Source organism: Leptopilina heterotoma, unplaced genomic scaffold (assembly GCF_015476425.1).
Source record: "Leptopilina heterotoma isolate Lh14 unplaced genomic scaffold, ASM1547642v1 Lhet_174, whole genome shotgun sequence".
NCBI classification, from domain to species: domain Eukaryota; kingdom Metazoa; phylum Arthropoda; class Insecta; order Hymenoptera; family Figitidae; genus Leptopilina; species Leptopilina heterotoma.
In genome coordinates this window covers 460,484-472,832 of record NW_025110890.1, presented here as the reverse complement: position 1 = coordinate 472,832, position 12,349 = coordinate 460,484, and the positions used below count along the sequence as shown (strand labels likewise).

The window sequence follows — 12,349 nt, the reverse complement described above, 5'->3', positions numbered from 1 at the left end:
GGAATTCTAACGAAATCGATAAACTCCATTAAATTTCCGACGGGATTTCGCTAGAAATCGGAAAAAAAATTTAGAATTCAAGTGGATTTCATACAGAATTCCCAGGAAATTGAAATTTCAACAGATTTCCGACGGGATTTCGGTTTAAATTAAAAAATTTCATTAGTTATCGGAACGGAATCGGAAAATTTCATCATATTTTTGATAAATTTTCGTTTTAAATCCAAATTTCAACTGAATCCTATTCGGAATCGGAAAATCCTCCGAAAAATTTCCATTTTTCCGACGGCATTTTGCTTGCAGTCGGAATACCGACAAAATTCAGCTGAAATCGGAATCGGAAATTCCTTGTCATCGGAATATCGACAACATTCAAACAAAAATCGGGACAACATTGTTAAATTTCTACAAAATATTTATTGTAATCAGAATTTTTATCGGAAATTTTATCAAAAATTCAATCGGAAATTCAACGGAAATTTTTTTTTTTAAATTCCTAATAAAATTTTCCAGAGGTAATTTTTTTCTTTCCAAATTTCGAATATTGATAATACGTCTGCAACTTTAGATGCTGTGAGGAATTAGAATTAAAAATAGAAAAAAAATTGTTTTCTTTTAATTAAATAAATGAAAAATTTTACCTGATCTTAGACTAAAAAAGAAGACGAAAAAAAAAATTGTACAGAAATCAATAAATAGTCTTTCTTCAAGAATAGAGAATGAAAGACAGATGAATGAGAGACAGGCAAACAAACAGACAGACAGACAGATAGAGACAGAAACAGAGGTAGACAATTACGTTTTGATAGGTTGAGGAGAAAAATAGACGATTTTATAATAATATATACCTATATATATGTACATATAATATCAACAATATTGTGTTATTGAATATTAAAATAAATATATACATACAAACATGATGGTGTTTCTATAAATATTTCTTTAATTAACGTAGCACTAAATCGTCATTATTTCTAAAGAATTTTGATTTAAACAGTATGTTATTTAATTTAATTATATTTAATTTTATTTCATTTCATTTATTTATAGAATTGTATTCTTTTTTACTTTTTTATTAATTTTAATTTTGTCAATTTAATTAAATCGGTTAATTGTATTAAAATATAATTAGTTCTATTAAATTGAATGAATTAAATTCTATTAAATTTATTCAATTTAATGAATTTAAATTAAATCTCTATTAAAATTAAATTTAAACTGAAACATCTTGAGATTCAATATGGAGATATTTCTCTCCACCTGCGAACGCCAAGGTCACCGCTAGATGGCAGTTCAGTAGAAAAAACAAAATTCCACGCCGCCTAGTGATGACCTTGACGTTCTCAAGTGGAGAAATTTAACCACCATATTTTTTTATCCCTCAAAAACCTTTTTTATAAAAAAATGTTTTAGTAAAAAGAGTTTAATTTCACTTTTCTATCAAAAATCATGTCAAAAATCTTTTTTTTTAAAGATTTCATAACACTTTTGATACTATTTTTCCTTTCCAAATTCAAGGCCTTAAATAGTTAAAAAAAAATAGTGAAGGGGAATTAGCAACAAAATAGTTAAAAGAAAATTTTTTGTTTTTTTTTTCAAAAATTTAAAATTAAGAAAAGGAGTTGAGAACAGGGTCAGGGGAAAAAGGGGGGGTTTAAATTACAATCGACTTTTTATCCAGAAAAAAAAAAATTCTTGTCCTCCTTAATTTTATCTGTTTTGTTCTGATGAGCGCTTGCCAAGCGTGAAAATTACATACCTTAAATAAATCAAGTTACTTTCAGTGTTAAAGGGGAAGTATATAACCCAAATAAGGGAAAAGTTTAACATTAACTCTTTTCACCACACTTTATATATAGATAACCATCGTTCAATGTATATAAAGACAGTCAAGAATTTATAAACTAATTTATCCACTATTTCCAACCGCGTATACATGCGCTTAAACTTTACGTGGTAAAACTTTCAAATTATTCTGATCCCAAGTGATAGACATATATATATATATATAGAGGTTAAAGTTTAAGTACAACTTTTAAAAAATTAAAAAAGAACATTTTTTCTTTTCGATTAAGGCCAATAAATTATAGTGTAATTTTTTAATTGACATGAAAATAAATACTATCAAAGTTAGAAGAAGTTAGCAATAATAATAATAATTAGAGTTGTGCAAAAAGCTCGAGGCTCGAGGCTCGAGCGAGCTTTTTCGAGCTTTTCATTTTTCGGGCCGAGCCGAGCCGAGCCTAATCAGTTCGAGCCGAGCCGAGCTGTGTAAAAAGCTCGAATAGTTTCGAGTACTCGAGTTAATTCGAGTACTCGAATTTTTCGAGCACTCGAGGGAATTCGAGTACTCGAATTTTTTCGAGCTCTGAGTAAATTCGAGTTCTAGAGAAAATTCATAGAATTTTCGCATTTATTATATTTAGCAAATAGAAATATTGATTCAGTAATTCAAAAAAATTCGAAATTTTTTACTTATTAATAGTTTTTTTAGTAAGTCAAAAGCTCGAATCCATTCGAGTACTCGAATTTACTCGAGTGCTCGAATTTAATCGAGTACTCGAATTTACCCGAGTACTCGAATTTTTCGAGTACTCGAAGTCACTCGAGTACTCGAAAATTTCGAGTACTCGATACATCGAGCCGGCTCGGGCTCGGCTCGGCTCGGCCCGAAAAAATTTCGGCTCGGCTCGGCTCGACTTTTCGAGCTTTTTGCACATCTCTAATAATAATAATAATAATAAAAATGTTTAAATATTAAAAATTTTGACACTGATTCCAATATTATTATAAAAATCATTTTCTATAATTGGAACAAAGGAATTATAATTTATTTTTTACGTTTATTTTATTTTTTCTTTTTCATTTTAAACTTTTTTTTTAATGTAAAATATTTTATAAAATTATTTAAAAATCATTTTTAGAAAATTTTAAAAACAAGCTTCAATAGAGTAATTATTATAATAATATTATAATATAATATAATATAATAATAATAATAATAATAAAAATAATAATATAATTTCTAATAATAAAATAATAATGTTAAGACTCATAATAATTTAAAACTACTTGAAATGCCTACTGTTACTGAAATGCTACGAAAATAACAAATACAATATAAAGTAGATTATAATAAAAGAAAATTTAAATAAACAATTGGATAATTAAAATTGAAATGAAAAAATCGAAAAGTAAAATTCAAAAGAAAGAATTGAGAGTTAAAAATGAAAATTATCATACACCTGTAAAATGAGATTCCCAAAAAGAAAAATTACCAAAAATATTTTTCATTAAAAATTCCTGAGAAATAATGACAGTATTAACATTATTTAAAAAAAATTTTTTTTTTTTAATAATATATAATAGAAAAAAAATTGCTTTTTATGATTAAACATTTCTTACGTTTTGTGAGAGAGTTTCGATGAATTTTACGATTAAGGTCATCTTTCATTTCAAATTTAAAAAAAAAAAATGATTACAATGTTGCCACTTTAATTTGTTCTTACTTTCCTTCTCTTTTCAAAAAAAAAGAAAATTAATACAAAAAATTACTTATTTTAAAAAATAATTAAAAATTTTTAAAAGCAATTTAAAATTTTTTAAATAAATTAATTTTGAGTTTTAATATTTTTTTTAGAAAAAATTTTTTTTAGAAAAAAGCAAAATTTTCTATTCAATAATTACAAATTACAAATTTTTTTTGTAAATTCTATACAGGCTTGTAAGAAATTAAACGGAAAATTAAATTTAAAATTTCTAATAATGTGTTGTAGCACAGTTAGTAAGGTTAGTGATCGGTGGAACTTGAACTTTGTGGGTTCGAGTCCACTTAGAGGAAGATTTTTTTTCACTAAGAATAATATTTCCACACTCAAAGAATTTCAGTGATAAAAAAACAATAAATAATAGTAAGTAAAAAATAATTTAGAGAAATGATAAACAATTATTCATTGCTTTGGTCAAACGATAAAAAGCGTAAAAATAATAATAATAATAATAATAATAATAATAATAATAATAATAATAATAATAATAATAATAATAATAATAATAATAATAATAATAATAATATAATAATAATAATATAATAATAATAATAATAATAATAATAATATATCATCAAAAAGATATTAATGAATAAATAAATTGAGATTAATGAATTTATATTACAAATTCTACTTCTCGAATACAAAAGAAATAAAAAATTTACTTTCACGAAGATTCGAACCCGGGTTAACCGTTTGGACGATCACTGACGTTACCAACTGCACCAATGGCACTCAATGAATTGTTTTCCATTTCTCCACCTTTAACGTTCATTAAAAGCATTAAAATCTTTAGAAGAAAATCTAATTCAAAGTAAAATTATCAGAAACGTACTTTTCCTAAATAAGAAAAGTAATTAAAGTTTAAAATAATTAAAAAAAAATTAAATAATTCGACAGTGTTGAAAATTAATTTAGTTGATATTAAAATTAATATATTCGATACTAAAATTAATATTGTCGACATTAAAACAAGAGTCGATAATAAAATTAATATAGTCAATATTAATAAAATAATATTCATATAGTGGACACTAATATTAATATAGTCAACATTAATACTAATATACTCAATATTAAATTTACTATATTTAGTGTAACTTAATATATAAAAATAAAATGAATATAAAAAATCGACACTTTTTTCCCGCCTTTTTTTCAAATGCTAATGATTTAAAGTACAATTAAGTGGCAATATTGACGAGGAGGATTCTGTCCAAGGTAACGGGTACCTCTTGATCTTGCGAAGGGAGGAATAGAGCGCCATGACTGCGCGAACATTACTCCATTTTTGTGATCCCCGGGTACTACGGGGTCTTCGTGCAGCATCCGGTATTCCCGAGTCCCCGCAAATGCTGTCCAGGGAATTGGATGTCGTCGACGTTGTTCCAAGTCCATTGCTGAAGGACTTCTGCAGCGATGGTCTACGATGCATTCCTGCAAACCTGTTAAGAAGACCCATGGAAGCCCAAAGCTCTCTTTCTCTCTCCCTCTCTTCTTCCTACTCTGTCCGTCTGTCCATTACTCTTTCATTCTTTTTTCCTCCCACTCCAAATTTTGTTTTTTATTTTATTTATTGTTTTTCTCAGTTGATTCAAATATTCCTTTCATTCGCTTTCCTTATTTTTAGAATATTTCTTAAAATACACAATTTCTTATAAATTTTAAACAAAATAACATATTTAAAAAAAAAATCATCTCCTGCCGAGAATCGAACCAATGTTGCTATTCAACTCTATTTGTAAAAGTAAAAAAATACGTTCGACTCTCTAAATCTAAATTAGTAGAAATTTTAAATTTTTACTAATTTGAACTAGTGACACTGACTGTTTGCTATTGAATGAGTAAATTTTACTAATGAATATTAATTTCTACTAGTTTATTAGTAAACTTCACTATTTTTTTAAAAATTCCTTTAGGAGTTATGGAAGGGGGAAGAAAAATAAAAAAAACTAATTTTTTCGGAAAGTACTTAACCGATTTGAATGGAATTTAAATACGTTATAAATAAAACAATTTAAAAAAATTTTTTCAAAACTTTTTTTCACAAAAAAAATTTCAAAAAAATTAATTTTGAAATTTTCAAAAAAAAAATTTTTATTTTTTTAATGATACACCTTCAATTTTTTTTTAAATACCTTAGAGTTTCCTCTCTAATATATATTTTTTCCAGATTTTTGACAAATATAGTTTTTTCAAAAAACGATTTTAAAAAAAAAACAAAAATTCATTTTTTTCGGAAACTACTTAACCGATTTAAATGAAATTTATATATGTTGTAAACATAATTAATACAATAAATAGTGTAATTTAACCATCACTGTAAGTGATAGAATCATCTTCAGTTCTATAAATATAATTTAGAAAAAATATTTCAAAATTTTAAAAAAAATTCCAAAAAAATTGATTTCAAAATTTTTCAAAAGTTTTTTTTTACTCTGTATTAAAGTTACACGTCCAATTTTTGTTTTTAAAAATTCCTTAGAGTTTCCTCTTTAATATATACTTTTTGCAGATTTTGAAAAAAAACTCATTTTTTCGAAAATTACTTAACCGATTTAAATGAAATTTAAATGTGTTATAAACATAAAAAAACAGTTTTAAAAAATATATCAAAATTAAAAAAAAATAATTCTAAATTAATTAATTAAAAATTTTCAAAAAAAAAATGAGTTTTTGAAGTTTTTTTCAAAAAAGTCGTTTTTTGAAAAACTACATTTTTTAACAATCTGGAAAAACTGTATATTAAAGAGGAAACTCTAAGGCATTTAAAAAAATTGGAGGTGTATCATTAAAAAAAATCAAAAAAATTTGTTTAAAAATTTCAAAATTAATTTCTTTAAAATTTTTTTTGGAAAATTTTTTTTTTAAATTGTCTTATCTATATTTATATTAAAAAATTTTTTTTAAATCGGCCCAATACCCGATTATTTAGAAAGTTAGTTAGTAAGTTAGTAACTAACTAACTATTGTCCCAGTAAATTGTAAATTTATTAACTTTCACCAAAAAAATTGCTAATTTGATAAAAAAATTTGTAAAATTAACAAACAACAGTTGTAAATTATCAAAATCGATTTGTAAATTCTGAAAAAAATTACACTACTCGTGAAAATAATGATAAAAGGAGAGAAATTGACAAAAAAAGTGCCACACTCCTAAATAGTTGTGATTTAGCCTAGTGGTAAACGCTCTCGCCTGGTAAACCACGAGTCAAGCGTTCGATTCCAGGCAGGCGAAGATTTTTTTTCTTCTTCTATATTTAATTTCTCTCCCAAAAATCTCTTTTTTTTCGTAAAAAAAATCAAATTATCAATTATTTTACAAAAAAAAATACAATTTATTTTTCAAAAGAAAAAATTGCACGATTTTGCGACCAAAAAGAAAAAACAAGAAAATTAAATCTCTTCATGTGATTGATCTGAATGATAGAAAATGGCATGTTTAAGATAAATGGAAATTTCGGATGGACACTCGAAAACGTGGGCGTTCCATTAATGACACAGGATAATTGAATGACCGTTCGTGTTTGCAATAGAAAATTTGATGGTTGAATAAATTTGTTACAAAACGGAAATTGTTTTTTTTTCGATGGGCTGGAGGGAGGAGGCAAAAGTAATTTATTGCCTATTAGACAATAATAAATAAAATTAAGTCGAATAAAAAATTAGAAAAGAAATTTTTTTTATGGGCACATAATTTATTGGCTATAAATTATTTTTGCCCCCTTCCTCTAAAAAACAATTTAAAAATAAATTTTATGGTGGGAGCAAAAATAATTTATTCCTTATTAGACAATAAATTAGAAAACAAATTGTAGGGGGAAGGGGGGCAAAAATAATTGAAAAAAATAAAATAAAATAAAATTAGTCAAATAAAAATTTTTTAAAAAATTTTCGGAGGGGGGCAAAAATAATTTATTGACTATTAGACAATAAATAAAATTAATCGAATAAAAATTAGAAAACTTTTTTTTGAGGGGGATCAACAATAATTTATTTCTTATTAGACAAATAAAAATAAAATTAATCGAACAAAAATTGTAAAATAAATTTTTTTTGTAAAAATTAGTAGAAAAAGAGAAAGTAAGAAAAAATAAGAATCACTTAAGCTGCGTACATATAATTTTCAACGTTTACTCGAAGAGGGCGCGCGCGTCGTTTACCCCAAGGCAAAACCCAAAACCCAATTCAAAGTTTAATACCACACAGTATTTCGGTAATATTGAATTCAACACGTTTATCGACTATTTACCGAGAAGTACGAAACTTGAGATACTGATGGAATTGAAGCTTATATATATAATCCCCTTTTCACATCGAGAAATCTCCTTCGTACCTGAATTCCATGTTCTGTATAAATGAGTATTTTCCGTTTTCGTTTAAACATATAAATTTTACCCCTATTTTGAAAAAATCAAAAATTACCCTTTTTTTCCAAGAAAAAATTCCTATTTTCATTTTTTGAAAATTTTCCTTTCATTTTTTTTTCTTTAAATTCTTCTTCTTCTTAAATAAATAATTCTCGATGAAAATTGTTTTATCAAGAATTCATTTAAGATTATTAAGTTTCTTTTTTTTTATTAAATTTAAGTTTAAAATCAAAAACATTGAAAAATTATTAATAAGAGAGGAATACTCGATTGGGAAAAAAGCAACGTCACCAGATGGAGGTGCGATAGTTTTTATTCGAATGCAATTTCAGCGTTTATTCTTTTTTCAAGTCATTTACTTTCGTTTGCTTTTATTTTATATCGATGAAAATGTTATTTTAAAAAGAGATAGTAACGAAAAATATTTCCATTGAAATGAAGAACGAAATAATGAAATTGGGAGGAAAAGAGAGAGAGAGAGAGAAAAAAAATGTAAAAGACAAATAGAATGAAAAAATAAAATAGAGAAATAAAATGGTACAGGCAATAAAAAAAAGGAGATTGAGAAAAAAAAATTGTAAAACATACCATATCGATTGATAGACAAAGATAGAAAAGGAGAAAGTTTTTATTTTATGCTATTTTATTGGCGTTTTCGATAAATTACCAATCTTATCATAATGGCGGCAAATTTAAACGGTTTGAAAATTATACTTTTTTTTTTATTTTTTGATGTAGACAAAGATCCCAGAACGATTACAAATATATATTTTTTTACTTTCAATTATTTTTTAGGACAATTTTTTATTGTTTTTTTTTGACATTTTATCATTTAATTTCTATTACACTTATTTCTAAATTAATTTTCAATAATCAATTATCAATTTTGAATTTTCCTTATTAAAGTTTCAATTTGAAAGTTATAATTTTCAAAATTTTCCTTATTAAAGTTTCAATTTAAAAGTTATGATTTTCAATTTTCTATTATCAATTTTTAACTATTAATTATCAATTATCAATTTTAAATTATCATGTTTTCATTCTCTATTTCAATTTTTCAATTATCAATTATCAATTTTATATTATCATGTTTTCATTCTCTATTTCAATTTTAAATTATCATGTTTTAATTTTCAATTTCAATTTTCCAATTTTTCAATTATCAATTATCAATTATCATGTTTAAATTTTAAATTTAAATTAAAATTTAAATTATCAATTATCAATTTTCAATTATCAATTATCATGTTTTAAATTTAAATTTAAATTATCAATTATCAATTATCAATTATCAATTATCAATTATCAATTATCAATTATCAATTATCAATTATCAATTATCAATTATCAATTATCAATTATCAATTATCAATTATCAATTATCAATTATCAATTATCAATTATCAATTATCAATTATCAATTATCAATTTTCAATTATTAATTTTCAATTTTTAACTTTTAATTATCAATAATGATAACTTGTCAAGTATCAATTATTAATTATTATGAATTTTCAATTTTTGCTCATCAAGTTTTAACATTTAATTATTAATTATTAGTTTTTAATTACAAATTGACAATATTAAATTGATTGTTTATGAATTATGATAAATTGAAAATTGATAACAGAAAATTATAACAAGAGAATTGAAAACTGTAAATTATATATTGATAATTGATAATTGAATAACGGAAATTGAAAATTGATAATTTTCAATTATCATGAAATCAATTATTTTATTGTTCTGTTCCCACCAAATTTTCTTACTTCATATTTTTTTTACAAAACGCAATTTTCTCTCATGTCGTTAGCCAATTCATTATTTATTTAATTTACATTTGTTTTTTTTTAAATAAATGCTAATTAATAATTATAAAAAAATTACTCATCACAATCAAAGTTTGACTAAAATTAAATTTTTGTTAAAAGAGAGTGGAAAAAATGGAAGTTTATTGAGAAAGAAAATTCTTCAAAAGCGTGTCGATTTATTACTAGCGGAATAGCCGAGTGTAAAAATGTATTCTCTCAGAAATAATTAACGTTTAGGGTTCGATTCCCACTAAATTATTCTATCTTTTATTTCTTTCCCAACGAACTTTTTTCATATTTCGTTTGTTTTTTAAATAATTTAATTAATTTTCATTTATGTATTTGTTAATAAATTAATAATTATTAATAAAAATAATTAATGATTAATTAATCGAAAGTAAATATTAATACAATAATTGATCATTAAAAATTAGTTATTATTTTAATTATTGTTAATTATAGTTAAATATTATTATATTTATTGTTAATTTTAATTAATTATGATTATTATAATTGAAATTTTAATACCAAAGAAGGTAGTGACAATAAAAAGGGGTATATTGAGAAAAAAATTGATTTTTTTAAGTTGATAGAAAAAAAAAGGAAAAAGTTTCTTCTGTTGTTATTTTTATGATTGTTATTATAATATTATTTAAATACTAAACAAATAATGACAAGAAAAAAGGAGTATTTAGAAAAAAATAGAAACAAACATCGTTTGAGGTTATTTTTGAGCGTTTTCGCAATGTCGATAAAGTGAATTACTCCCTTATCATAAAGGCGGGAATTTTAAACTGAATATTTTTTAAATAATTTTTTCTTAACATAAAAACATAGTAAATTATGAATACAAATAAACTTTGATTTCCCAGCTTTATAAAGCTGGGGAAAAAAATTAAATAAATAAATAAAATATTTAATTTAAAAATAATTTAAATCTACCAAAATATTTTTAAATTATTTTAAAAGTATTAAATAGCACTCTCAAAAATATGATTTCAAAAAAAAATCTTTCCAATCCTATTAAATTTTTGTCTTCCCAATTGTCGAAAAGTAAAAATTGAAAAGTGTTTCCAAGTAATTTATTTTCAATAGTCCGTTTTCTTGAATAGAAATTTTTCATTTTAATGGCCGCACATTTTTATCGCAATATTAACTGTTGAGGAGAATAATGAATATCGTCTCTTTATTGTAAGAAATGTTCGTGTCTCGAAAAAAAAGTTTCTTTTTCATATTCGCGAGAAGGGAAAAAAAAATTTCTTTGCAAAGGAGAAAAAAAAATCTCACATCACTTATTTTACCTTTCATGGACAATCTATTACCAACACACAGACACATAGACACACAGACACACTCGATGGTATTATGATGAATTTTCGAGAAAATCGGATTTCACGCAAGCCGCAGTAATTACTTTGAATACATATATTGCTGCTACTGCCACTACCACCTAGGGAAGTAGAAACTTTGTTCTCAATTGCAATTTCTCCCCGGTGATAATATTCTCAGTACGTGCAATTCATACTGCTTTCTAGTCCCATGGGAATAATCAGTATACTAGAAGGCACTCTCGTGAAAAGGACCTATTTCACTTGCACTCTATATATACATATATATGTGAGTGAATTGCGATAATTTTATGAAACTCGAGTGGCTGGTTACGTTAATAAGAGTCAAATGCTCTTCATTATATTCATCAATGAGTTCTTAATTTATATTAAATGCCGCAAAGAGAACGTTTGATAATATTTTTAAAATTTAAATTTCGATTAACAGTGTTTTGATAAAAGAAACTATAATATTTCTTTGTATTTTATATTTTTTTTGTCGTTTTTCGAAAAAGAATTTTTATTAAAATTAGCAATTTTAAAAATAATAGAATTTGTTAAATTTTTGTTGAAAGCACTAAAAAAAAATTCAATTTTGGAGAAATTACAAATAATTGCAAAAATTCAATTATTTAAAAAAAAAAAAATTCTTTCTATAAAATTCAACTTTGTACAAAATTTGAAAAAAAAATTTCGTAAAAATCCCTATTATCTTTATAAATAACAAAATTCTTCTCCAAAGTTCAATTATTTTCAAAAATGGCAAAAAAAATTCTTGTCCTAATTTCAATTATTTTCAAAAATAAAATGCATTTTTCTAATTTCAATGATTTTCAATATAATTTAATAAAATTTCCCAAAAAGAATTCAATTATTTAAAAAAAATTTTAATATAATTGTATGCAAACATTTAATTATTTTCATAAATAATAAAAATTTTCCAGAAATTCAATTATTTTCATAAATAATAATTTTTCTTTATTAAGGAATTTAATTATTGTTTTCATAAAAAATGATTTAAAATTCTAGAAAATAATAATTGAGTTAAAATAATGAAAATAATTTTTAAAAAAGTTAAAATAAAAATATTCTTATAATTCTTGTGGAAAATCCTGTTCCAAAAATAAGATTAAAAATAGGAATTGTGCAAATATTTTTCTTCTTTTTTCTCAAACAAAATAATAATTTTGTTAAAAAAATTGTGATTCATAAACAAAAATAGCGCAAAATAAATAAATTTTCTATTTCTTAATCACAGTTGTTAAACAATTTTCTAATTTTATTTATAG

General features: G+C 23.7%; 1 protein-coding gene across 7 annotated transcripts in view; it reads right to left on the bottom strand.

Moving 5' to 3' along the window:
* The window catches only part of LOC122499744, a 180,583-nt gene that overhangs the window by 59,511 nt on the left and 108,723 nt on the right, over positions 1 to 12,349 (bottom strand). For 5 of the 7 annotated variants that reach the window (XM_043608227.1, XM_043608228.1, XM_043608230.1 and 2 more), the window contains one exon: positions 4,784 to 4,996. The exons of the other annotated variants lie outside the window; for them this stretch is intronic. In XM_043608227.1, coding sequence (XP_043464162.1) covers positions 4,784 to 4,996 — 213 coding nt within the window. The remainder of the gene's footprint in view (positions 1 to 4,783; positions 4,997 to 12,349) is intronic. 7 annotated transcript variants of the gene reach the window in all.